This window comes from Apaloderma vittatum, unplaced genomic scaffold (genome assembly GCF_000703405.1).
Source record: "Apaloderma vittatum isolate BGI_N311 unplaced genomic scaffold, ASM70340v1 scaffold14529, whole genome shotgun sequence".
NCBI classification, from domain to species: domain Eukaryota; kingdom Metazoa; phylum Chordata; class Aves; order Trogoniformes; family Trogonidae; genus Apaloderma; species Apaloderma vittatum.
In genome coordinates, this window is record NW_009735905.1 from 1 (window position 1) to 26,878 (window position 26,878).

The 26,878-nt window shown below is 48.4% G+C and overlaps 1 protein-coding gene across 1 annotated transcript; it reads left to right on the forward strand.

Annotated features, from left to right (window-relative positions):
- Positions 1-2,264: 2,264 nt before the first annotated feature.
- On the forward strand, positions 2,265-21,841 carry TIPARP (TCDD-inducible poly(ADP-ribose) polymerase). The gene is made up of 5 exons (XM_009876778.1): positions 2,265-3,202; positions 16,096-16,264; positions 16,736-16,917; positions 20,162-20,437; positions 21,097-21,841. The coding sequence occupies exons 1-5, from the start codon at positions 2,265-2,267 to the stop codon at positions 21,542-21,544; spliced, it is 2,013 nt and encodes a 670-aa protein (XP_009875080.1). The 3' UTR covers positions 21,545-21,841.
- Positions 21,842-26,878: the final 5,037 nt, after the last annotated feature.

Sequence of the window (26,878 nt, forward strand, 5' to 3'; positions counted from 1 at the left end):
CAGCAGTCGTTTGGTTTGGTTTGGTTTGGTTTATTCCCCACCAGCGCCAGAAGACTCCTCTGGCTTCCAGGGTCTCTGAATCGGGTGGAGCCAGAGGAATCCCACCCGAGGGGAGCCCCAGCCGGTAGGTTGCAGCTTACGGGCTGTCCGGAAAGCTGTCGGTCTGTCGGTCCGTCGGGGCGTGCTGGCTGCCGTTGTTAGGCTTCGTGTTCAGGCTGGTTTTATGGTTTTTTAATTTATTCTAGACTTGCTTTCTTTGGTGAAGCAAAGGGAGGTGTGGTTCGCGTGAGACGGCGACTACTCAGGCACTGAAATCTCGCACCAGGAGATCGGCCTCTGTCGAAATGGGTTGTGCAAACGCGGCGTTGCTCTCGGTGGCTGTTCACGTTGTCTCTAGATGATAGCGACTGACTGGGGATGGTAAAATGCCGAAATAGAAACGCCAACGGGTTCTGATACTCTTCATGCCCACCGCTTTCTATTTTTAGAGTCGTTGGGGGATTCGACTCTATACAGTAAGGCAGTTCTTTAAAAATAGCAGCAAAATTTAAGTGCTAATCAAGTGAGCGACAGCAGCATTGAAATAGCGTTAAAGGTAGGGCTGAAAATGACCAGAAGTCACTTATTTAGCTCCTGAGCACAGCAGGACTCCTTGAACTCCGGCAGAGCCTTTTGCCTGTCACAGGAGCTGTTAAACCTGGGCGTGATAAAGTGAAGCATCTGATTCTTTTTGGAGTTGAGGACTTTTAAACCTTTGAAGTTACTTGAAGGCTTAAGGTGCCCTTGGTGGTTTAGAAGGAGAATTGTGTGCTATGTCTGTAGAAGAGTAACAGAGATACTAGTAATTTTGGAGTTTTAACTGGCAAACAAATATTCTAGTTGCTTTAAATTTAGACTAAAAATGGGAAGCTGGCGAGGTACAGCTGTTTTTTTTTCTTTTTCCTGGCAATCCTGACGTGCTGTTTCCTAGGGTAATGCAAAAGCTTTATAAATGAATGTTCTGAAATAAGGGAGACTCAGCCAGAAATTTTCCAGAGTAAATTGTCAGTTGCAAGAAATTATTGCCAGATTATATCTGTTTTCTGGGGTTTTGTTTTGAAATGAGAAGTTACTTTGTTTGGAATGCATTTATGCAGGAAGTAATCCTTACCGTGCTCCACACGAAGCTTTGAGGCTACGTGCGAGGAGATTGAAGAGGATTTAATTAAATGTAATCAAATATTACAAGATACCTGATTAAAAGGCATAGAGCTTGCTTTCTGGTGACGTACGAGCTGCACTATGTACTTCAGAAAAACGTAACTTTTCATCTTGCGAATCATGTCTTTCTCTCCGTTCCTGAGTAACGAGCACCCTTTTGTTTTCCTCACGAGTTCTTGTTGACCAGCCTTGCGAAGGAGCTCGGTGTGTCACCGCGGGGTGAGGGCGCGCAGCCCGTGCGCCTGAGTCAGGGCGAGGGCACGCGTGGGCGTGCGGGGTGGGAGTGTCTGGGCATGTACGAGGCTGTGCGTGTCAGACGCGTAGCAGGAGGAACAGGGTGTAAGCACTTGAATTCCTCAGTCTGAAAACCCGAGGATTAAAATCCCTGCCCCTGCTGAAGTCAGGGTGAAGTGTGTTCGCCGGTTCCGTGAATCCGGCGGGTCTGCGACAATGCTGCTGGGTGGATTTGTGTGTGAGGGAAGGTATCTGCGAGCGGAATGGGGGTGAGTGCGTCCCCCTGGTTATCTGGTGGGAAACGGTGCAGGAATGTTTAAAGCATGGTGGGAAAGTTCAGGGCTACGTGTCTGCGGTGCTTCTGCTCTCAAGTTAGTGTGTGAGGGAGGCATAACAATGACCCGGGCCACGTTTGCTTTTGTGGAATATAATGAACTAAAGTGCTGTTTATTATTAAATATCGTCACGAGGAGGAGGGTGTCAGACCGTCCCCCTTTCCTGCTCCCCCCCTCCGCCCTCGGGGACTGCGTGTGCGTGCCTGAGCGTCTCTGAGATTTCATGTGTGAGAAGACGATGAGTGTGTGTTTGGGATTAATTAGGCAGAGTTTAGCTGGTTTCATGCTTTACGTGCCTAGGGGCTACCCGCAGTCACAGAGAAGGGAGGAGTTTGCTGTTGCTGGCTCAAAATCCTCTCCAGGGGTGATCTTGTTCGTGTCAACCATGAGCAATTAGAGAGATTAACTGTCTTGTTTTCCTTTCTGCCCTAGATTGATTCTTGTGAGGCTCTGGGACATTTGAAAGTGATTTGGAGAGAGCAAAGTCTGTGTCTGATGGATACCGAACCCAAGCCAGCGTGTGTGGTGCAGCAGGCTCACTGCTCAGGAATGAAGTGCCCTCCTTCAGAGGACTTCCCTCCCCAGATAAGACTGTCTGAAAAGATACCACCAGTGAAGCCTTGCTTCAAGAAGAAGCAGCAAGCGCAGAAGAGACTGGACACAGAAACTCTCCGGGCTTTGCGGCCAATCTTTACCAGTTTGCTGGGAGCTGGGACCTTGGATAGGGTCTTTGTGCCCCGAGGCCAAAGTGGCGGTCACAGCGATCTGTGTGAACCCACTGTGAAAAAGACTCTGGACCTTGGTACTTCTTGCCCCCAACCAGAAAATAATGTGACTGTGCTGATGCCAACAGCACCAGATGTGCAGAGTCAGTTGCCAGGAGCTCGTCCTTCTGCCGGGCATCCCGAGCAGGATGTCCAGTCGGGAGAGCAAGGCTTCTCACCAGAAACTGCTCCTGGAACTGCTGCTGATAATAGCAGTGAATCATTCCAGGATCATCCTTTGCACCCACCTGCTAGTGATGGTGCAGCTTGTCCTTTGTTCCCAGACAAGATTCTGGAAAGCTACACGTCTGGCTTATTCCAAGAGAATAGCTGTCCCACGCAATACAGTTTGAATCCAAGCAATAAGTTCAGTGCTGGGATATTCCAGGATAAAAGTGAAGAAGCTTCTCTTGATCTGGTATTTGAGCTCTTGAACCAGCTGCAGTATCACACCCACCAGGAAGACGGAATAGAAATCTGTGTGGATTTTCTCCAGGGCACTTGTGTTTATGGCAGCGATTGCCCCAAACATCACACAGTCTTGCCGTATCACTGGCAAGTGAGAAGGACAGGAACCCAGAGTTGGCAGAGCGTGACCAACGATTCCCAGGAACATCTGGAAAGACTCTACTGCAACCCTGACAATGATCGGATCAAAGTGAAGTATCGGTAGGTAACAATTTATTTACTTCCTTACTTACGAGGGCGCTTAATTGAGCAGTGTTGCAGAAATTTATCAGAATGTGTGTCCTTTTCTTCGGATGTTTTATGTGCAAGTGTTTTATGAATGCTGTGATGATGTTCCCTGAATAACATCTAAAAAGCTGACCACAACAGAAAGTTCTTGCACGCCTGTTAAAACTGCTCTTTAGCATCTGGAAAGTATTCTTTGAAGCTGGAGGACTTGAAGCGTGTGAAATAAGGAAACTTAAGCTCTGTAGAAATTGAGAGATTTGACAGAGGCTTTTGCATAGTATTGTACTTGGGCCTGACATTCCCAGGTGTGATACAGCGCTTGTTTTCTGTCCCTTTCAGTCCAGATTGACTGTACGCGCTCCAGGCACAGTTCTCATGATTATATTCCAAGCAGCTAAAATCAAATAGGTGCTCTGTTAGGTCCTTCGACTTGGAAATTCCATGTGGTTGCTGATACCTGGTGATGTTTCAGCTCATTCACTATGAACGACCTGAGCAATACCTTCAGAAATTTTGAATTGTCGTCTAAAAATTTGAGTCGTCATCTAAAAATGCTAAACTGCACACAGTTTTCATAATTACATTCTGGTTCCTCTGTACATGGTAGTGTTTATCTACCACTGTTGACTTTTCTGAAAGTAAAACCAGCTTCCCTGGTGAGGTTGTCCGTTTAGGCTTGATATTGCACCCTGAGATCTACACCGGAACTTCCTCGACTTTTATAATGCGTGCTCAGTTTTGAATAGTAGTGGGGAGTACTGGTGTTGACACTTTCATTGGGTCTGTAGGGTCCATCTTCTTGTGAGTGCTCTTTCTTTTTTTTTTTCCCTGGAGGAAGTATAGAGTGCAAGTTTCTCGTATCTTATCTGCCCTGCCATAACCTGTAAGCCTGGTGCAACTCATGCTGGTCGTAGCTGGTTCAGAGCGATGCTTCCATAGCTCTGTAGGAAAAACTTCCAATTGCCTCTGGCATCTGAGTCCTTGTGGATTTATGCTCGTCTGCCTTTCACTCCCTGAAGGAAGCCTGTCCCTTCTTCCTTAACGTCTTAATTTTCATTTACTATGCTGAGATTTCTCATTAGCACCGGAGGCCCATTCTAATGCTTAAAGTCAATTGGAGTCTGAACTTTGACTGAACTGAGTGTTGGATTAGGTGCCAGCAGCCTCCAAGTTCATCCTTCTTACTGAAGACTACCAGAATATAGATACCCCACACTGAGAATGAAAGTGAAGTAGGAAAGAAGAATTACATGTAATAGGGACTAATCATGTTTTATAGAATTGTCTTGAAAAAATATGCCAGTCTGTTTAAGGAAGGAAAAATACTTTAAAAGTCTTGTAAATGCATAGGAGATAAAGTTTGCTGTATTTTCTGACAGAGCAACTTCATTTTTTCATTCAAGTATCTTAAATTTCTGAAAACAAATCAGCAAATGTAGAAATAAGACAAGCCCATGCGAGTAATTTAAATTTGAGCTCTGTGCAAACGGGCAAAAAAGTTTTCTTTTTGAAGCCTCTATCACAGAATCCATCGCTAGACACATGAGCTACGTGTTCCAAATGGTGGAGTTAAGAATGAGTAATTTTAAAAGAAACAATGCTTCATAATTGCTTATTCATCTCCAGCCCGTAAAATCGGCTGAATAGCATTGTCCGCCTTTGCACTTACTTTGCAGGTTTCCAGTCTGGTGGGTATTTTGGTCTCTTGGTACACAGAGTTTCTGTCTGTCTGAACCAGCTGGGAAGAAACTCATCGGGGGTGTTGCCAGCCACATGACAATCTGTGAGCGTGAGCGAAGGCAGAGGAGCGGCGTGAGCTCAGAAAGCCCAGGTGTGCTGGGTCAGAGCGCTGCCGGCGGCGGCATGAAACTCCACTCTTGAAGCGGAGGCGAATTCTTTGAACGCAAACTAGGCTGCGTCTCGCCAGCTCGAGCTGGCTGCCCAGGGAGTGTCTGCCTGGCCGTTTTCTTCAGGTAAAAGTCGTCTGCTGAGGCTAAAACTGTTTTAGATAGTGGTGGTTTTTTAGTTAAATTCTGCTTCGAGCTGCTAGTCCTATAGGCTGTACTCTTCCTCCTTCTCTTAGAAGATGTCGTGAAGATCAGTGCCTCAGTCAGTGCTATCAAGTCACGCCCTGATGCTAGGCTGGGTGACTGTTTTGGGTTTTTAACACCCATGGAACGACAAGTGAGCAGTTTCTGGAGCTCTTGGGTGTATTTCATAGAATCATAGAATGGCCGAGGCTGGAAGGGACCTCAGAGATCATTTTAATCCAGCCTCCCTGCCGCCAGGGATGCCACCTCTCGACTAGATCAGGCAACACAACGGGACCAAACGGTAACCGAACCCGCGACCTTGGTGTTGTTAGCGCCGCGCCATCCCTTGGAAGAGCTTCACCTTTATGGGTAAGTATCAGGGAGAACTTGGGAGCAAAACTTATTTTTAAGGCTAGAGCTTCTGTTTTTGAACATGGACTCTGATATGCTTTAAAGCTTAGACTTAACATGGTTTCAGGCTAGATTTTGAAGTGGGGATAAACGCTGTGCTATATATAGTCACCTGTTTCTTACACGTTGTCATCTTCTATCAAAAGAACCTTCTAAACCTTCTGACGTGCACCGCTTGGAGCCGGTGGGACTCCTCGTGGAGTTCACCGGTGGTCACTGCAACCTGGCTTCCCTTCTGTTCCGGGGCGATGTTGTGTCTCCTGGCAACAAGATGCAGATCGCGGCGTGTCGAACCTTGCCGAGAGGCTCGCCAACATGCTAGAACAGCTCATCGTTCACATGGTTACCGCATTATTTGGCTAAAGCTATTAATCTCTTGTGGTCAGACTAGCTTTACAGGCCTATCTCTACAGATTGCATACAACAAGGAACTGTCTGTTCAGCAGTTTGCATGTCCAAGAAAGGCTGTGCAGAAGGCAGCCTGACAACCAGTGGGTGGTAGCTGTTTATTCTCCTTTGGTTTAAACACAGTTTATATGGCATAGGAAGTCGTGATCGCAGCCTGCGTGCGTAATATTGCCATCGCGTGCTGCTCCAGGAAAGCTGGGCCGTTCAAGAAAGCGTTGGGCTGTTGGCTCAATTAGAGAATAAGCTCCGCATTCAAATACGATGTTCTTCAAGTAGCTGGTAGTATAAATCTTTCTTCATCTTAACGTTGTTGTGATGAGTGATGTGAAATGTGCATTAAGTTGTTGCCTTTCACCTAAGGGAACACAGTCTTAGAGAAGTGGTAAGCCTTGTTTATGTGGCTGCCTCCGTTACTTGTTGCAGTTTGGCCTCAAACTGAATACAAAAACTTCATCGGAAGTTGTTTATATTTTTGCTTTCTTAAGCTTGTCAAGTATTTAGAGCCACATACCAAGCTGTCTAAACAAATGGGGGAATATGAACCCCAGCAGGTTAAAATACTTTGAAGTACTTAGTTTTCTTCATACGTGTGAGAAGAGGCCCTGGAGGAGTTCCAGCTCGCAGCCAAGTGTTAGAGAGAACAACACCAAGTGCTGCTTTCCAGCATGAGAGCACCCGAGCTGGGATGTTTAAGATGCTCTTTAGTAAGGGGAGATACTTGGCTGCAGAACTGAGTGGGTTTTCCTCACACACACACCTGTCTGATCACGCAGATGTTGCCTTTCAGAGTAAGCTACAGCATTACTGATTGCACAAGGATTTGGTTAAAACAACTCTGCGGTTCCTGACCCATTGATTCCCCTTATTTGGCTGAAAATTCCACCCCTCCTCTTGGCAAAGAGACGTCCCTGTGTGCCGTGGGAACTGCGGGTCTGCTCAGCTACGTGTACCCTGGCATATCCCGACTCACGTGAAACAACAGCTTCCCATGGTTGCTTTGATTTTTTTTTTTATTTTTATTTTTTCCCCCCTGAAGTTTCTGTAAGTTTTATGAAATGGCTCTTTCTAACTAAAAGAGAAAGGCCAGAATGAAATGGCTCCAGTGAGGGAAAAGCAGGTGGACCTCCAAGGGTACGTGCTCTGCCTGGGAGCAGTGAACTCGTTCCTCGGTGTGCATGCATGGGTCTTGGGTGAAGTCAGAGTAAATACTGTGTGTTCCCAGCGCCGTTGTCACTGGGCAAAGGGCGGGACCTGGGAAGGAATGGTAAGGACAACAATAAACATACAGGAAACTAGTTTTCCTTCGTTCCTGTGTTCAGAGGGTAACTAGTTTCTGTGATGCTCTTAGTATGTGCTGATATGATTTTAAAATCACACAGAGCCCATGGGAAGCATTCCAGTCGCTCCGGGGCTTCTGAACGTCGTCTGACCAACTGGATAGTTAAATTTTGGAAGTTATCTTTCTGATCTGCACAGCTGCAGATAAGGAGATAACTCGTGCTATTGATAACAGCCGAGATGGGAAAACAGCTGGAATTCCATGTGCCTGGAGATCTCTGTGTGGTGTTTCTTGACTCTACACAGCTGAATGGTTTCGAACTTCTTTTAATTCCTTGCTAGAAGGAATGCAAGGTAGCAACTCTAGATAAAAAGCATGTGAAGTGTTTTTTGAAGTGTTTGCCTCGTGCTTTATAATAGTGCGCTCTGATGAATTGCTGTTTGCTCCACTTTATAGTATCACTTACATATGAAATAAAACTAATTGGCTTCTAGCTGTACAAATCTGGGGAAGCTGCAAGTGTTATCTTGAGCTTTCGCAGGAATCGGCAGTCACTCCTCTATCCCTTTCCTTGTTTCACGTCAATAAACAGATTACAGTTTTGGAAACAGCTGTCACCTGGCTTCAGGTTGAGGTCAGTCTGTTCCCTGTGTACTTACGGTAATAAACCAGTCCTTTCTGAAACAGAGATTTATAATTGGTGAAACAGATTGCTCAGAATTGTTGCTTGCAGGTAAAGGAGCAGGCACTGCGTTGTAGCGTTGCCTGCCTGCCCGCTTCGCTGAGGGTGAGGAACGGAAAGAGTCTGTTACAATTATTTGCTTAGCAAGAGCAGCGGTCGTGAAGTTCCTTCCTAGTCGGTACGCGTAGTTGTTGAAATCAGTAGGGATTTGAGCTGAGTAATAATTGCAAAAGTTGGTGCTTGTGCTCAGATGGGCGAGAGAGTCCTTTTTTGGGAAGCTGGACGTGGAGGATGTGACAGGAAACGTTGGGTGGGACATTCAGAAACAGAAATATCCCAAATTAGTGGTCAGTAGTCAACGTTAGCCTTGTATGTGCTCGTCTGGGGTAAAGCCTTGATGAAATTGATACAGTTTCATTATTCATCATAAATCTCAGAGGTATTTTAAGTCCTGAGACCGGATAGAATTCTAAAAATAAAAAATGGCAGGCTTGTCTGTGCAAAACACTTTTGAAAAACAAGGCTTTGAAAACGGGGCTCCACCTGAGCGTTTCACCAAGCGTTCATGTTGCAGCTCTGTGAGAGCCAACAGCTCGCTGGTGGTGTGAGAACCTGTCCAGCGTCAGCTCTGTGGCCACCCCGAGCTGTGCTGGTGCTGTCTTGAAAACACCTCCAGATATAAAAATCAAAGCTAACAAAACTCCCTGCAGAGCGTCCCCTCCTCCGGTGCAGGGAGACCTTTGACACCAGCAATCTGCCTCAGACAAGGACATCCATGTTTATCCTCTACTGCAAATAGAGATGTGACTTGGATTTGAACTATGAAATATGGTACGTGCAGTAATCCTTGGGAGGACTGAATGTGTTCGACATCCTCCCGGCTACAGATCTGGAGAACCTGACGGTACTTCGCACCAAAGGACCGCTTGAACCCGGTATCTCATGTGCCAAAGTGGCCAACAGCGTGTTTCTTGGGACGAGCAGAACAGAACAAACATACTTCTCAGTACAGTCTCTTATCTTTCGGCAGTCATGCCTCAACGACTTCCTGATCCAGAGATGGTATCTTTGTGGGTGAGAGAGCTTTGATAGGTGATTTTTTTTTTTTTTAATTAATTGTTTTTAATCCTTTCCACTGCCAGACAAGGTCTGGGGCCGGGCTTTCATCAAAGCTGTATGCATATGGGGACCAGTATCCCCACAGTTGTTTCAGATTAACAAATGTGCAGATCAAACTGGACCCTCTCACTGGGAAAACTGCAGAAGATGGCTGTTTCAGGCACCCCCAGTCACTATGTATAAAGGCAGGAAAACCTGCCTGTCCAACTTGTTACAAACTAAACGTAGGAAAAGCATGTAATAGCTGTGTTGCTAGATTATTTTGTTTTCTCTGATGATGGAGCCTTTTAAGTGTAGAGGTAAATCGTTCTGTAGTGCTTTTTCTGAGCCTGCCCACCTCCTGCACGGCTTCCAGTCACAGCAGAGAGAGGCTGCGTGACACGAGCGGGGGGACAAATTAAGTCAAATATGAAACTAATTTCCTGCTTCACAGCAGTTTAGGACCAGTGAAATACTCGTAAGATCCCGCTGCAGGATCATGTTTACCGCCTTGGTTTTGTTCTTGCCCTGATGCTTCTGTGAGGGCACGTTCCTGTTTTCCTCTCGCAGCCTTTAAAGCCATAAGGAGGATCTGGCTGTGGTTTTGTCGCGCTGCTGTGAAGAGCTGTTTGATGAGTGTCACCTGGGCACTTCCTCGCTGGTTCTTCCCACGGAATCGCTACTGGTCCCCGTGGGAGCAGGTTCGGGCTGCCGTGGTCTACGGGCTGCTGTTCCTATCTCACTACCTCTGCTTATAAAGATCCTATTCAGAAGTGAAGTTCAGTTTCATACAGAGGGGTTTGAACACTTGGTTTCTCACCCAAAGCTGGACGGCAGCTTGAGCTCTTAGCTACGAATAAGATCAAATGTTGCCGATTTTGGGTCACCCGCAAGTGGAAATGCCTGACCTGGGTCTCCTAAGGTAACCGAGTTCAATTTGCCTAACCTTTCAAGCCGGAGTACAAAAGTTTGCATACCTGCTCGGATCTTTCAGGTTGTTGCTCTTGCAGAGAGGAACCGGTTTAGTCATAGAGAGAAAAACAACAGTTTCATCATCTAAGTGGTGTTTAACTCTCAGTCTTGCTTTGTATCACAGCTGTTCTGATGGGAACTGAGTTTCATTTCCTGCCCAGGCCTTTGTTGATCGCTAGGTTTCTTTTTTTTTTTCCTGAACCCTGTTTGCGGTAAGGCTCATGACTTATAACTGAACTTAGCAGAAGAGTTTGAAACCACATGCGTTTTCGTAGCAGTTGCAAAAGCTCTTTCTCCTGGTCGTCTACTTGTACATAACGTCTAGCGTACGTTTGTCTTGCTGGATGGAAAGAACACGGATCATTCACACATTAAGACTGAAGTTCAGAAGAATGCAAGAAGAGCGAGCCCAAATACCCTTATTTTAGCAGGCTACATTTCTCTGAGAAGAAACTTTCTTCCTAGCCGAGCTACCCACTCAGTTCAGTGTCCTGACGAGATTACAGCCTTGTGCTGGTTCTTACAGTCAGGGCACAGAGAAAACCTGATTTATTCCAGGAGCCAGGCTCTGCTATTGGAAGCACTTGTGGAATTTTACTTGGAACTGCGCTGTTGTACGACACCAAGTTTAGGGTTGGGTGCTTTAGAGGGCTCAATATGCTCGGTTTTAGAGCAAATAATTCCACTAAAGCGTGTTATTTTACAAAGAGAGGCCTTTGTTTGGTCAGTGGGCAAAGAGAAGTTCTGAAGAAATGTCTGTTCTCACCTCTGTCGCAGACTCTCTGCAGTACCTGGGAGAGGATCTGTCTTGCCTGAGGAAAACCAGGGATGGCAATTTGCTGCCTCAGAAGCAAGATGAGGTGAAGTTGCCTGGTGTTTGCAGAGAGGCTTAATAAATATTTCTGTCGGAAAAGAGCGCCCTGTTTTTATTACTGGTTCACCCTGTGCTGGAGGCTCTTTGTGCTGCAGAGAAGCAGTGGGAGCGATGCTTCACCCCACCCAGGTATTGGGATACGTTTCCCCAAAGCTCTGACAAACCGGAGCCTTCCTCACCTCGTTCCGGCTCTTTGCACATTGCTGTGTCCAGGTAGAGACTCCAAACTTCATGAGTAGCAGCGTCAGGTGCGTGAAGGTAAGCGGTGTGTGACATAACCTTGAGCAGCTCGAATTCTTACTGGTCTCGGGCCCTAAATTTGGGGTCTCTCGCCTGTCTTAAGGCCTCGGGCAGTTGAGAGGTGCAGTTGTCACATTTGCTTTCATCACTGGTGTCTGAAAGCCAAAGCCAGGGCTGTAATCACGCAATCGCTTGCTGTAATCACAGCTCTTTTTTTTCCCTCCTGGCTTTGCGTTACCTAAGCTGGTAATAGGCTTTTTAATACACCGAGGAAGTGCTTTCACTGAAGAGCTACGGTTAAACAACTTTGCCAAGTATATTTTAGGATTTCAGAGCTTAAAAGCCAATAAATGATTATAATTTGAAGAAGTTGATACTTTTGAATAGAGAAATACAATGTTAAAGAATGCAACTGAGCATTGGAGTGATATAATTTATGCGAGTCGAGGGCTTTTGGGAAGGAGTGTGCTTCCTTCTTCCCAGTGTTGGAATTAGGAAAAAAATCAGGCAGGCTTTTGGGCACACAGTGTGTTTTTTCAGATGCAGTCACGTAATAAGTGCATTTGTGTCAAATTTTCAACTGTATAAAATAATGCAGCATTGCTCCAAAGATTTGGAGATCAAAAGCTTTTAGTTAAAGTATTCAGGGGAAAAAAACACAAAACACTGCTGTGGGTGTTTAGATATCTCGGTCGCTTAATCTTCTGTTAAAATTAATGGGGAGTAGCATTCTGTACTCTTTATCAACTTGAAAAAAATAAAAATACCATTTTTAAAGCATCCCAATCCTAACAGAAGTTTGAATTTCAGGGAAATTCTGCAACGGTACATCCCGAGACCGCTGAACCTTTCCCTAGTCACAGCCTAGGGGAGCAGATGCCGAGAAATCCCATCCCCTCTGCAGTCGGGCTGGGCAGTTCTCTACAGGAGCGGGCAAACGAGGATGCTCAATGTGTCTGTCGCACCCGGGCTTTCGAGAAAAGTGTTTGCAGGGAGCTTGATGCCTGGGGTCAGGTGTTTGCTGGGTTGTCCTGGCAGTGAGTTGTCCGCGCAAGCGGAGGAGCGCTGGCCGGCCCCGGCGCTTCCAGGGGAGGGGAATCCGGGAAAGAGGCAGAAAGCGTGAGCGACAAAAATGTAAAAAATTCCAACCAGCAAACGGTCGTTACATTTTCCAGTACTGAGAAACAATTTGGCACGGTCGGCCCAGGTTTCGCAAAACCAGCATTGAGCTCTCCGAGGAGCCGTGTGCCCTGCCAGCTGTCCTGGAACTCTGACACGGAGCAGGACGAGGCACAGGGACGCGTGCTTAGCTGTGCGCAGGTTTGGTTTGTTGGGGGAAGACCCTGCAGTTTGCTTTGCTGGAGTTGCACGTGAAGTTATCCTGTCTTTCCAGCTCTGCCAGGAGAAAGCCACGTCAAAACCTTACTGCTCCCCACCTCAGCGGTCAGACCGTGCTCACACACAGATTGCCCCTTGGTGTACGCAAAGGAGGAGTTCACCCTGAGGGTCTGCTCGCTCTGCGCTAAGAACAGGAGGAGAAGCAGTCTCAGGCGGTGTGCATCTCGAAAAAAATCCGTCTCCTTCCACGGATCCCTCCCGTTGCGTTACTGTGCCGCGGAGGCGCGCGTGTCCGCTGGAGACAGCGCTGGGCTGCGGTTACGCCCGTGTTAGAAATGCCCAAGTCATGCATTGGAAGCCAGCCACGTTTCGAGGGCCTGTGGAATTTGTTTTCCAGTATTCAGAAACAGACCTTCAACTTCTTAGGATATTACCCAGTACGTGATTACTTCTAAAAGAGTTCTTTACCCTGTTCAGGGTGCCTGGTGATAGGTTCTCTTTATTTTGCACTGCGTTAGCCATTATCAGTTCTCTCTGTAACACATACAACAGCTGAAGTTATAATAAAATTAAATAATCCTCTGGCCTTTGCCACCTTTGAAAGAAAATAAATTACTCAAAAAAAAAAGTAATAATTTCCGTTTCTTTGCGCTTCCTTGGAGATGACAGGTCTTTGGAGTAGGGAGAAGTGTCTTCTGGTATTTAACTTGCAAAGACATCAAAGGGAGAGCGAGCACTCGAATGGTGAGGTTTTGTATTGAGAAATATCCTGGCAGGTATTTGTTTTGTGTAGGCTGGTGTGAGGAGAATCTTGTTTCAGGATTTGGATGTGTAGGTGTGCCAGAAGCCCAAACCCATGAGTCCAGCTCCTCATGGGAAAGGACAGTTGAAAGAGTTTCAGCTCAGCAGCTTTTCTCAGCAGTGACAGCTCTATTGGGCACTGGAATCCAGAACTCTAAGGCTCCGTTTGGATGGGAGAAAGCAAATGTCCCTAAAGCAGCATTAAGAGTAGACTCATGAAGAAATTCGCTCCAAAAATTGTGCCTGTGGTGCTGCCTGCAAATACGATAAATAATAACACAGCTTGAGCTTTCAGAGAGATGATTTCCTCATGATTTCACGCATTGTTTTCAAATAAAGCAGATTGCAGCTTGTTGTTATGGAACAAAATGACTGCATACCAGGAAGGTGGGGTGATCTGTTATTAGTTCTTTCACTCCAGAAAGTGTATTTTTTTAAGCCCTACATTTGCTTTCAGTCCCTCTGTACCGGTTGTTTATTTTCCTTGGTTTTCCTTCCGACTACATCCATCCTGTAGCTGCCCTTGGCCTGGCCGTGCTGTTGGTAGGTGCCTTGTTCGGAGGCGCGTGGGTGCCTGCGCGCTGGCTGCTGGCGCGGTGGGCTGCGGAACGTCAGCTTTAACTCGGGTGCTCCTCTGGTCACGGTGGGGAGCAGCTCGGTGGGAAGAGAGGGGTTATTAGAATCCGCCTCCTGCGCAGAGCCGCCGCTTTCCTCCCGCGCCTACGCGAGTCGTGACGGTTTTGCCCGCCACTGATGTGAGTGAGGAACGTGCTGTTAAACCTTGTGCGGCTTCGGTGGGATAGTGGTGTCCTGACAACATTTTCATCCAGTTGGTGTGGTTCTGTGACAGGTTTTGGGGAACCACACGCAGGGAACTGGCAAGAGGTTCCCTTCTGGTCTCGGCGCGATGGGCAGGAAAGGTGTCCAGAGCCCTTCCTGCTGCGGCAGGGACAGCCGTCCTCAGGGCTCTTTGTCCCTGGAATCATCAAATCCTGGAGCGGTTTGGGAAAGAGGCCCTCGAGTCCAACCCTCCACACCAGGTTGCTCAGAGTCCTGTCCAGCTCGGGCTCGGGCTGCCACACTTCTCTGGGCAGCACGTCGGGGACAGCTCGTGCTGGCTGGGACTTGCAGAAGGAATGGTTTTTGCGTCCAAAGAATTGGACACGGAGTTGCGTTTTTAAGACGTTTGACTTCTGTGACTGATTTGTATTTTTGCTTTAAGCCTATCTGAAATCTTAGTGAAACCCGAGAGCGCGATCTAAATTTACCCAAGTGGATCAGGCCCCCTGATTGTGCAGAGGCGTCCTTTTGTCTGCGTCGGGAAAGCGCTTCGTGCTTCAGACTTTGTGGACCCAAATGCAATTAATTGCTGCTGATAAACACGAAGAACAGCGATGCACCTGTACCTCCTGTTGAGAAAATGAAGCCTCATTCCAGCTGATCATCGTTTTTTGAAGTGGAAACTCTTCAGTAGCTTTCTGTGAAAGCAGCATAATAAAACTCTTCAGCAACCGTACCGGCAAAATTGCAGCCACTTTCACACTCGTAGTCGCCTTCTCAAGTAAATCTGTATTCATGAAGTCATTTAGATGTTTAGAATGGTTGTCACTCTGTGGCAAATTCCATTTAGAAATAAACCGTAGATTTCAAGTATCAGCTTGATTTATGTTGACTGTTAAGAATTCAAAGGAAATATTTCATAGAGTCGCAAAAGCTGCATTTCCAGTTGCCAAAGATTTGTGACTGTTAATGAGTAGCAGCGAGCTGACAACTTGTGAAGAGGTTATAAAAGTAGAAAACTAATTATGTAAACAGCATTATTTTGGAAATATGTTAATCCTGGCTCTAAAAAAATAAATTAATTTTGTAGGGAATGAATATTGCTGTCATGTCTTTCAGTTTCTAAGAATTTCTTGATGGCTAATAAACCAGCGATTGTCTAACGATAGCAGAGCTCTGCAGCTCCTGCTTGTCTTGGGAACGTTCTCCACTTTGATGTCTCTTTTTTAGCGCTGATGAAGCAGCATTGGAAGCGGGTTGCTGAGGCATTCCACTGTCACCACTAAACACGACTTTGTCAAGTAGAGCAAACGCACTTTTCTTTTCCCCGCTGGGTAACGAGTGTCCTCTGGCTCTGAATTTGTAGCACCCTGGGGGTGTTGGGTTCTTCCAAGAGCTCCAGTCACGTCCCGTGAAGTCGCATCCTGGTGTTGGTTTTTGTAGCAGCGATATAGCTACTAAAAAAAAAAACAAAAAAGGCAGGCAGGCCGGTATTCCTCAGTGTAGGCTCCAAAATTGTGAAATTGTGTTTCCTTTTAATATTACGCTGGTTCTCTTCTGCCGCACGTGATGAAAGCTGCTGAAGCTCTCTGGTGCATTGGCAGCAGATGCTCCTCATCTGGAGCCATTTACATTTCCTTTTCTTCCCCGAAGCGCTAACTTCCATGAGAATAACCTTTTGAGTCGTGTGGGGCTGCTTCATCAAATCTGGTTGTGTGATGTGTTTACTTAGCGTGCTCAAAATGTCAAGGATCTGTATATTGATTTTTGTCCCATGCACGCACACTGAATAAATACGCCCGGCCTGGGAAGGCTGCTGCGTCTGCCTTTGCGCCTTTCTGTGCCGACACACCGTGGGTTTTCCGCTGTAGCCCCCGGAGACTTGGAAAGAGTTACTTTTGCACGCGTAACAAAAAGTGTGAACCCTTTGTTTTTTCCTGTTCTTCCCAGGGGTCACGAGTTTTGGGTGGATTTGAACGTCATGAAATTATATGAAACCGTTGAGTTTGACCAGCTGCGGCGGCTGTCCACACCTTCCTGCCCCAGCTCCAGCTCCAGCTACTACACGGTCTGGAAATACTTCTGCAGGGACCACTTTGGCTGGAGAGAATACTCGGAGGTATTTAATGCGTTCCAGAATTCTGCTTTTCGGGTTGCACAGTGCCTTTTCGTTTTGGCAGCACCTGAAATGCCTCCCCCAGTATAAACTAGATCACGTTAGTATTTCTTTTTTTTGTGCATCAAATTGACTCTGTAAGCGCGGTAGGAAGCTGTGCGCAGTTTGGGGCCTTGCAGAAAAAGAAATAATGCAAGAACTGGAGAGAGTCTGGAAGAACACACCGCAAACAGCAAGAAGTTTAGAATGTTGGACCTGCAAGGAGAAGTTAAAAATAAATTTAAAAAAGGGGTTAGCATAGGAGATGAAAAAAGGATGAGAATATGTTAATATTTCAAACAGCGTTCTGCAGCAGAAAGGAGTGGGGAAGGGAGTAGAGAAAGGGATTCTTCAAGCTCTCTGGCAAAAAGATTAATTTCTGAGTGTATAGTTTGTCACGTGTGTGGTTTTGTTTTCTGAATTTCCTTGGAACAGCCTGTTGTCAGACTGATAGAAGAAGCCAGCTGCCGGGGCCTGAAGGAGGTTCGCTTTGTTACCTGGCATAACCAGTACATCCTAAACATCAAAGACGGGTTCCAGCAAAACGCGTGCTTCCGAAGAGAAATCAAGAGGAGACCCCTCCTGCGCTCGTGCGTGGTGCTGATGCCGTTTTTACAGTACGTATCCGGCAAAACGGAGACCTGGCCTTTGTTCTGTCTGTGAGAAGCCCGGTCCTTAAGACGTGCCGAGGAAACGGGCCGCGCCGGGCAGAAAAATTCGAAGAAATAATAAAACCCCTCGGTCGTATTGGCAGCTTGTCCTTTTTCAGAATTATCTGAGGAACTCCTTCCTGCTGGGCTCTGCTCCTTATGTAAAGGTCGTAACGGACCTCGTGGGTGCAGAGCACCAGAAGCGCAGACGTACTGCGAGTTTGCCAAAGCCTTTTCTGACTTTGTGCATCTCTCTGGCTGTGGCCGTTGCCAGGCTATCAGTTGTAGGCCCCATAAAAAGGAGCATTCAAAAACCTTTTAGAATTTCCAAGCACAATTAAAACATCCCTTGTGTTTATTGTCCTCTCAGCTGGGGGCATGAACTTGCTGGTTAGAGCAGCTCTGGTTACCAGCTTCCTGCCAAGTGGGGATTTCAGGTGTTCTCCCCATGGGTTGCTACCAGTGACTGCTTTCCTGCAGGGTGAGTCTAGAATTTTGACATACTCTGGAATTCCCACTTATTTTAGTGGCCCCTTGGGGGTTCTTCGCTCATGAGGGCCTGACTGTAACTATTGGTGCCAGCTCCCAAATCTAGAAATTAAGCTCTGAAGTTTCTGTTCCTCTGCAGGAAACCTCATCCTTATTTTCTTTAGATAAAGACCTTGTAAGTGCTTACTGAAAAATCTATCAATTCTTAGCAAAGGACAAGAGAGTCTTTTAAATATTTATGGAAGCTGTCCTCAGGAAATCAGTATGTGCCACCGCTTGTCACACGATGCTACCTGAGAATTTTTATTTTGCTCCCATTCCACCTGCTTAAATCTCACAGAATCGGGAAAGAAATCTTGAGCAGAAACCGTGGGAGGTGGGTGACAGTGGCTGACAAATGTTGACTTTTTAATGGCTTCCCTTCTGTCATAAATGCTTACAAATAATTGACACTAGTCGGGAGGAATGAACAAAGTACAGCGAAGGATTGCAGTGGTTTTATTGTGTTTGGTGCCTTACTCATTAATTTATAACTTAGTGTTGATCTGTGCTTTGTCTCCCAGTCCAAGCATCGGGGAGTGAGGTTTTACAGTGATTTTTTTTTTTACCCATTGATTTTAGGAGGAGGGGGGAAAAAATCAATTAAATGCACACTGCAGTGTTGCAGGCTGCTCTTTTACTAATCATTCTTAGAAAAATCCAGCTTCTGGGTTTCCGTTAAACTATTAATAAACAGCGAGAAGAATTCTGAGTTGAGTCAAATCCATGCAAATATAGCAAGGGCTCCTTTTAGCTTCGAACAGCAGGTGAAAGACACGGAAACACTGTTTTTTAAAGAGAGAAGTGCGAGTGCTGTTACAGTTTACTCTCTGATCCAAATCAAATGTAAAAATAGGCTTTTCTCCTCAAGCATTTTTTTTCCTTAACCCTGAAAAGCTCAACTTGCGACCAGAAAATCACATCACGTCATTTCTGGGTCACGCAAAAAGAAATTACACGTGGTTCTTTGAGGCTCCTGTATCACCAGCATTAAATATCCTGAAAGGCACCCTTAATTGACATTTCTAGGATGGGAATAGCAGTACAACTCCGTATTTATCTAGGTAATTGTGTCGGCTCTGCGGGGCAGAGCGGGCTGACGAGTGGGGACAGTCAGCAGCTGGTGCCGAGTCACGGTTACGCGGCTTTTGGGGCACCGTCACGCCTCGACGGAGGGACATCGATTCCTGGAGAGTCACTCTGGAGCAAACGGCCTGGCCTTTAGCAAAGCTTGGAGGGTTTGTTTGCTCTCCGCTAAAGTTTCTTTTCACAAAGATGAAATCCCGTCGCCTGCGTGCAGGGAGGCAGGATTTGGTGTTCCCAGGCCTTGGCTCGCCCAAAGCGTTTGCTTTCTCCGTTTCCTCCTCAATTTCTCCTTATGTTTTGGCAGGGCTGTGTTACCAGAATACAAGTGACCTGAGAAATTTCATGAAGTTTAATATTCACTGAACTTTAATGAAATTTAAGGTTGTCTGGGGAGGTTTAGAGATAAGACTCACTTTGGGTCTTTTGAGGCAGGCAGCAGGTACCTCTGACTTTGTAGTTTTTCCTGCTGCTGGGTGCCCCTCACCCATGAGCATTCCTTGCAGGCCGGTCCCAGCGCCGATAGCAGCTTTTCTGACCAAAATACTTGAGTAAAATACTCACCTGGTGAAATTCCCAGCTAGTTCCATCTGTTCTCGCAGCCGAGAGGGGAACCTCACCAGCTTGTGAGAGCTGCGGAGCCGTACACTTCAGATGTGAACACCAGAGCCTGGACCTGCAGGCTTTGCCCGTTCCGGGTATTTTCATTGATGTAGGAGGGAGAAAACTCCAGTCAGGAAGGATTATTCGGCCGAGGAAGGCTCGCCTCTTCGGATTATAGTCGGGTGAACATAAGCCACAAATGCCACACACTTGTTCTAAATTCACCAGCTCCAAGTGTGAAAAATTCCACAGAGGTGCAGCGAAGTCTCACCACACCGCGGCTGGGGGGCCTTAACTGGACTTTACTGGTCTTCTTCTGCCCCTCCCTGTGCTGCTTTCCTGCCCGGGCCAGGTCCGCTCGGCCTCACATGGAAATAAGCGACGGCAAATGCAAATCCACATCTGGCCCCTGCAAGGGGAAACGAGGGAGCCTTCCTCAGCACGAAACCGGGGAGCCCTGAAACCGCAGCACCTCCTCTGCTACATGGTCAGCAAGCTTCGCCCCCAGAGTGTTGGGAGTTGGGTTGTTCCTTGTTCATACTGCACAAGGTCTATGGTTCCGCTCTGTTCTAAGGAAATCAGGTCCGATGTTGCCACCTTAATTCATCTTTTCCGTTTGCTGTGTTACGGTCACTAATACTTCGTAGCAGATCGCGGTGTTTGGTCGCATTCTGCCTGGCTGTGGGTTAGAACCCCTCCCTGGGCCGTGAATAACAACTCCAGGAGGTTTTCAGACCCCACCAAGCCGTAAGATTTCCCTGCAGGGAGCAGCGTCCCTGAAAGTCAGGAGTTTGTTGTTAAGGTTGCGTGGACGGAGGAGTTAAATAGCAGAAATAGCTGGCCTGTTCCTTGTGAGCAAGCGCCAAAGAGATGCGAGTTGGCACAGAACCGAGGAGCAGCGCTTGCTTGCGATCTCCTGGTGATGACATAAATGTGATTTAGGAGCTCTTCTGTTGCGAGTCTTGTAAGCACGACCTTCTTCTCCTTCCCCAACTAGGACCTTGGGTGGCAGCTCTCCAGTCCCTTCCCCACCAGCGGAACCAGCTTCCTCACACGTCTTATCTCCAGCGGCTGTTACCTCTCCCAACTTCTACCCTGAAACCTGGATTAGCATGGATCCAGCTCAGGACTTCATCCAAGTGCCTGTTCTGAAGGAAGATAAAAGCTATCGAACCATTTATAACCTGTTCCACAAGACTGTGCCGGAGACCAAATACAGGATTTTGAAAATTCTGAGAGTGCAGAATCAGTTTCTTTGGGAGAAATATAAAAGGTAAGGCGATGCAAATACCATTCTTTTACAATGCCTTGAAATAGGTAATTTGGGCTGCAGAGGAGCCATCCGCCCGTAAGTACAATACACAAACTCCCGAGTTTCTGAAGGAAAGGGGCGTCTCGAGTTGAGCAGCTTTATCTGAGTGATATTGGAAAATATCTTACCCTGAAACCTGAGAGGTTTAACGTACTGATAACTCAAGAAACGCAGGATCTCAGGAGGAGCCAAGGGCTGGGCTGTGTGAGCAGAGACCGACGTCCCCGCTGGCTCTGGGCTGGGCTGGAGCAGCTTTGCTTGCCCTGGCTCTCCGTAATTCCTCTCGGTGGCCTCTTCTGAAGCCGTAGTGGGATTTCTTTGGTTTGCTTTGCTACAGGCAACGTGAAGCAGCCACTTGTGCAGGAACTTTACCTTTGCTGCGGTTCAGGCAGGAGAGCTCTGCCTCCAGCACCGTCAGCTCCGGGCCTTTCAAAAATACTTGTTTCACACCACAGCTTTATTCGAGCGCGAAAGGCTCTGCTATCCCCACAGAAATGTTTTCCCATCTCCTCCGACGGCTCTCCCGTTCCATTCTGAGCTGGCGTGAAAAGTGCTTTTTGCTGGGTTTTTTTTTCCCCTCGCAGCAAACGCTCACCTCCGCTTTCCGTTTTCCATTCCAGGAAAAAGGAATACATGTCCAAAAAAATGACCGGGCTCGACAGGATAATGAACGAAAGGCATCTGTTCCACGGCACCTCCCAGGACGTGGTGGACGGGATCTGCAAGCACAACTTCGACCCGCGCGTCTGCGGGAAGCACGCCACCATGTTCGGGCAGGGCAGCTACTTCGCCAGGAAGGCGAGTTACTCCCACAACTTCTCCAAACGGTCGCCCAAGGGGGTTCATTACATGTTCTTGGCCAAAGTGCTGACGGGGAGGTACACGGTGGGCAACCACACCATGAGGAGACCCCCGCCCGTCAACCCCGGCAGCATCACCAGCGACCTCTACGACTCCTGCGTGGACAATTACTTCGAGCCCCAGATTTTTGTCATTTTTAACGACGATCAGAGCTACCCGTATTTTATTATCCAGTACGAAGAAGTTAGCAACACCGTCTCCATTTGAAAACTCGTGCTGCTAAATTACTCGTTTTCAGAAACTCGTAACCTGGCGTTGGTAGAGGGTTTTTTGGGGGGGGGAGGAAAAAAAAAAGATTGGACGTTGCAGAACTGATTAAATCACTTGCTTGGAAGGAGCTAAATCTCAAAACGTAGAAAAGAGGATCTGAAGTGACCAACTGTGCACTTGCTGTTTGATTCTGTATGTGCAAATTGTAAATATTTTTTCATTGTTTATAGTTGAAAATCTGTGCCTTTTGTTATAAAACACTGTTTATTTATGTTAGTAAATATTCATGTTTAAGGGTGGCCATTTCTAGATAATCAGAACCAGGTAATTTTCACCCCGAGTACATGAAGTACGAGATTCTCCCTGGTGCTGTTTTTTATCACTGTATTTCAGAAAGACTGGGGGAGACGACAAAGCGGACGTTCTGCTCGTGCTTGGCATCGCTGAACAGGATGACAGGAATAAAGGCGGCGTTCTCTAAAATCAGCCCTTTGCAGAGCGTTACCTGTCGCGTTAGGAAAGCTGTTGGGAGCCGGGGGGAGGCCATGGGAAGGGATTCCTGATTCCCACCAGCACCTCCTCCTCCTTCCTGCTCTGGATATGCCTCGTTACCTGCAGGAGATAAACCAGGTGAGAAGAGGGGGAGAGCCAAGCAGCTGGTTCCAGTTAACTCCCAATCTCTTCTGAGGGTCGTGGGAGAGCTCAGAGAGGAGGTGGTTTAGTGGGGAGGAGAACACGCTGGTGTGGCGGGACGGGAGCGAGCAGCTGGGACGTGCAACCCGGAGGAAGCCGGTCCTGACCGTGGTTTTCCTTCCCCCGGCGATGACTGGGGCGAGGTAAGGTGGTTTGCAGAGGAAGGGACTGTGGCTGGTGATGAAATAAAGCTGAGGTTGTCTCCTTTTAAGAGCTGCTCAGCCTTCTGGCTGACTCTCCGGTGGTGACTGGGCTTCCCTGCAGCAGCTGAAGCAACGCCCTGGTGCTCCCACGGCTGTGGGGTGGTGGCGTGTCCGTGTGCGTGGGTCTGGTCCAGTTGTGGCAGAACTGGGACAAGAAGCTGGAACTTGTGGCTTGTCCACTCCGTGGACATTTGGCTGGAGAGCCCAAGATTTGGAATATGTGTCGGTGTTCTCATGGCTTTCATGTTCTGTAGCTCCTCCCACCAGTTTGAGACTTGGGTGATCTGTGTGGGAGGTGGGAGCTGGGAGCGCTGCCGACGTGTTGGGGGCTCCAAAGCCTCACGCTGGGGATGGGAGCCTTCGCTCTGTTCTCAAACCATCCTGGGGGGAATCGGTTGTGTTTATCCCTCAAATGTTGTAATGAGGCTTTCATCTTCTGGGACCTTCTCCTCCGTGCTGCTGGTTTGCTCCCGCTGATGCTCTTGGGATGGTTTTCCTGAACCTTCACCTTTTTAGAATTTCCTCATGAGCACCTTGTAAACGGCCGTGGGGATCGGTGATGACGAGCTCCGGCAACGCGCTGCTACTGAGCCGTTGCGAGTATTTATGTTGTTCCCAAGCGTTTAAGCCGTCCTGCGCACGGTATCAAACTGGCAGCTTCTCGGCACGTAGCGACGTGGTCCTGAGTGGAGGATCGCTCCTCCCCTCCAACCTGCCCGTGGGGGACCCAGGGCAGAGCCTGGCGGGAGCTGAACGTGCCCCTAATCACCGAGCAGGCTGTTAATTGCCTCCTACGTGCACCAGCACAGCTCCTTCCGTAGCACCGGTTGCTCCAGTGGTGTCTGAGCAGAGAACTCGGAGAAACCGGCTGTTGCTAAATCCTGCCCTGAGCTGCCCCAAAGAGGAGCGTGAGGAGAAAACGGGCCTGATCCCAGCCCCACTGACGGGAGGGCTCCTGCTCCCTTAGGGGAGTCGCTGCAGTTCTCTGTGTGTTTAGATAAAAAAATATAACTGAAGTGAAACCCTCGCAGCTGGGCTATTCAAATGCCTGTCACCAGATTTCCCACCCCTCCCGCTTCCCCCTTTACTGTTTGTTTGTTACTGCCCGTGTCCCTGCGCGAGGTTTCTGAGGCGAGATCCGTCCCCGTCCGTGGGTCCCCAGCACCCCGAGCAGGGCTGTGCCGTGGCTGCCCGGTGGGCCCTGGGGTTTGCCACGGTGTGGATAAATAATAATGTTCTCTTGCCCTGGTTTTGGTGGTGTCGCTCGTCAAGAATTCGATGAGCTGTAGGTGAACGATGATGAAACGAGGTGAAAAAGGAGCGTTTGCGATAAAGATCTCGCTGTGTCATTATTGAAATTGTCCACGATGACACACGTGTTGGGTAAAGCTGTGTCACTGCGAGAAGCCGATCGGCGTGGGGGTGGCAGTGGGGATGCCGTGTGCCGAGAGGGATCTTCTGGGCTGCTCTTGCCTTTTTGGGAACCACCAGCACAGGCTGCAAGACCTGGGGTGTACCCTGGGCATCCTGGGGGGCTCTGCCAACTTCTGCGTGTGTGGTGGGGGCACACCACGGCAGGTCACCACCCCCAGCTTCTGGAGGCAGCGGTTTGGGCTGGGTGGACTTGGGCGAGTTGGATGAGCAAGTTGACTTGGCTGGAGGTTGAAAGATGGGGTCACGTCCTCTTTGGTTTCTGGTGGTGGCCGGGCACAGCGAGTGATGACAGAGGTTTCGTCATGAAACAAACTGTTCTGGAGAGCAGGGGAAAGGCATCTCGGTGGCTGGGAGGAAGGGAACAGCTCGAGCATGTGCTCACTTGGAAGGTGGGCACAAGGTCAGGAGGCTGCTCCTCGAGGAGATATTTAAGTACCAGCTGCCCAAGAGGTCGTGTGAGAACAACCCGACCGTTGTGATTCCCAACCGCTCTCCCTCCGCGCGCAGGGTCACTGCTCTGAGAGCAACCACAGAGACTTCAGCCTGGACGCCTGTAGGCGGAAGGTTCCTCAGGAGGTGTCCTTCGAGTGGGCAGGAACCCCAGGAGGTGTCTGGACCAACCTCCTGCTCAAAGCAGGGTCATCTCTGAGGTCAGGTCAGGTAGCTCAGAACTTCATCAAACCTGCTCTTGAAAGCCTGCGAGGGCGGAGGCTGCACAGCTTCCTGGGCAACCTGCTCCGCCACCCACAACATCCTGGCTGTGGGGTAAAAAAAATAAAAAAAAAAATCCATTTATAGCCAGGAGTTTGCCGCCTCATGGTTGTGTGCGCTGGCTTTTGGCATCCCCATGTTAGAATCGGTTTATGTAATTTCCAAACTTGGTGCAGAGAGGGTTGGAGGGGGCAGCAGGGTGAATCGAGGCAGTCGGAGAGTTCTTGGCAGCGGGCTGCGAGAGCTCGTGCTGGAGGGCTCTCCCCGGGATTTCCGCAGGAGTCTTGCTTCCTGGTATCCAAACCCTTAGTAGCGCACGCAACGGAGCACTCTGAGATTTGGGCGTGATTTGGTTTTTATTCTTTCGTGTGGAAATCCGAGGTTCTCGCATGAGAGAAAGAACTGGGAACTGGGTTACAGAAGTAGGGAGCGTCGCGGGTTTCTCTGTCACTGGTGTCATCCCCTTGCTAACATCACGGCAACCAAAAACATCCTCTCTGTTACTGGTTGTTTTTTTCTTATGGCTACAAACTCTGTTTTTATGAGAATGTTTTCCCATAGACTGGACAACAAATGTCAGGTTGACCTAAGGGTTGTTCTTCCCTCAATTTCCTTTGGGCTCCCTTTTCTCCAACGAGCTGGGTACAAGTTGTTTTGAGTGTAATCAGCTTATTATAAATAATCTTCTGCTTTATCTTTTCCTTCCACAAGGAACACGTTCCCTTGCGTTGATACACCCTCGCGCTTGTTGTGTCTGTCAGACTTTGTGCAATCCTCACACCTCTGCAGCTGACCAGCCCCCACCAGACCTCACCGAGAACCAATCTGCAACCTCTCTCCGGACAGGGTTTGGAGGAGGAATCCATCCTACACCCAAACGTCACGGGTGCAAATGCTCCGAGATGGGCTCGTGGTGGGACACAGGTTGAGGTTAGAGATGACCTCCTGCTGTCCACAGACTGTTGGCCCGCTCTGAGATTGGCTCATGGAGCAGCTTTGGGCATGAACTTTGTTTGGTCCATCCCAGCTGACAGCGAGGGAGTTCTGAACCATTTTGTTTCCCTCATCCACGGTGCAGCATCCCAGGGCCGTGCCTGGTGGCATGTCCGTGCCGTGGTGGCTTCTCGAGGGACCCTCTGCCAGGTTCCGCCACTGCTGCCCAGAAACATGGATGGAAAACTGTGTTCCCCCGCCCCAGCAGGTGTGGGTACGAAAGCAGGCTCAGGCTGCGAGGCGGATGTGCCCTTCGGGCTCCTGCCAGCACGGCGCAGAATACGGTGTTAAATTCCCTGGGCCTGGGTGAGGAGAAGGGGTTGGATGGAGAAGCCCTTCTGGGTACCGGCGGGGGGAAGATGCTGTCTCTGGTTACTTGCACAGAAACACCTCTTGGCAGCGCCTGCCTGGCTGGAAGTGAAAAGCTGAGGCCAACGGAGCCGAGCACAGAGCTGACACCGGCGGGGAGCAAAGAGAAGGAGGAGGTGGATGAGAAGGGAAGGAGGAGAGGACTTGAGTGAGAACTGGTTTCTTGTGAGGGGGAGGAAGGGAGGGTGAAAGGAGCAGGAACAGGGAAGGGATGACAAGAAGCACTCAAGGAAATATCCAGTGGGAAAAGACAGGACCTGATGGACACGCCCTGAAGCATCTGTGGGTTTTGCTTAGTTTTTGCAGGCATCTCCTGAAAAGCCTTGCCTTTCCAGCCTGGATTGAAAAACTAATGCATTAAGTGAGATTACAGCTCTCTGGCCTGGCCAGGACAGGATCCACGGAGGGTCCGAGGTCTTTATTGTTGCTTTGGTGAGGCTGGGCCAGAGCCACAACCCAGCGAGTGGCAAATCTGCGTGTGGGATACACAGATATCTCCGTTCTTTTATTTTTTTTTTATTTTTTTTGGAAGGACAGGCCTTCTGCAAGAGGAAATGGAAATCGTGAAGCTGCTGCCTGGAGTGGGCTGATATTTTTCCACAGAGTGAAACTGGAAACGAGGTGGTTTTATTTAGAAAAATACAGGGTGGTTTGTCAGAGTATTTTTGGTTCTGCAAAATAACCCCTCATTGTAATCGACAGAATCCTTGCTAGGGAACAAGAGTAAGTGCGTTGCTGAGGGGGAGCTGGTGTTTATTCCTCCTTGTACAGCAATAGAACGCTGACTGGGTTCCAGTTAGTGATGTTGCACCAATGCAGAGGGTTTCGTCGTGTTACCACAGGTGTCTTTTGCTCAGCAGAACACCAGGGGTAAAACAAAGAACGGAAAGGGCTGAGCACGGCGTCACCCCCGGCGTTGTGCTGGGCT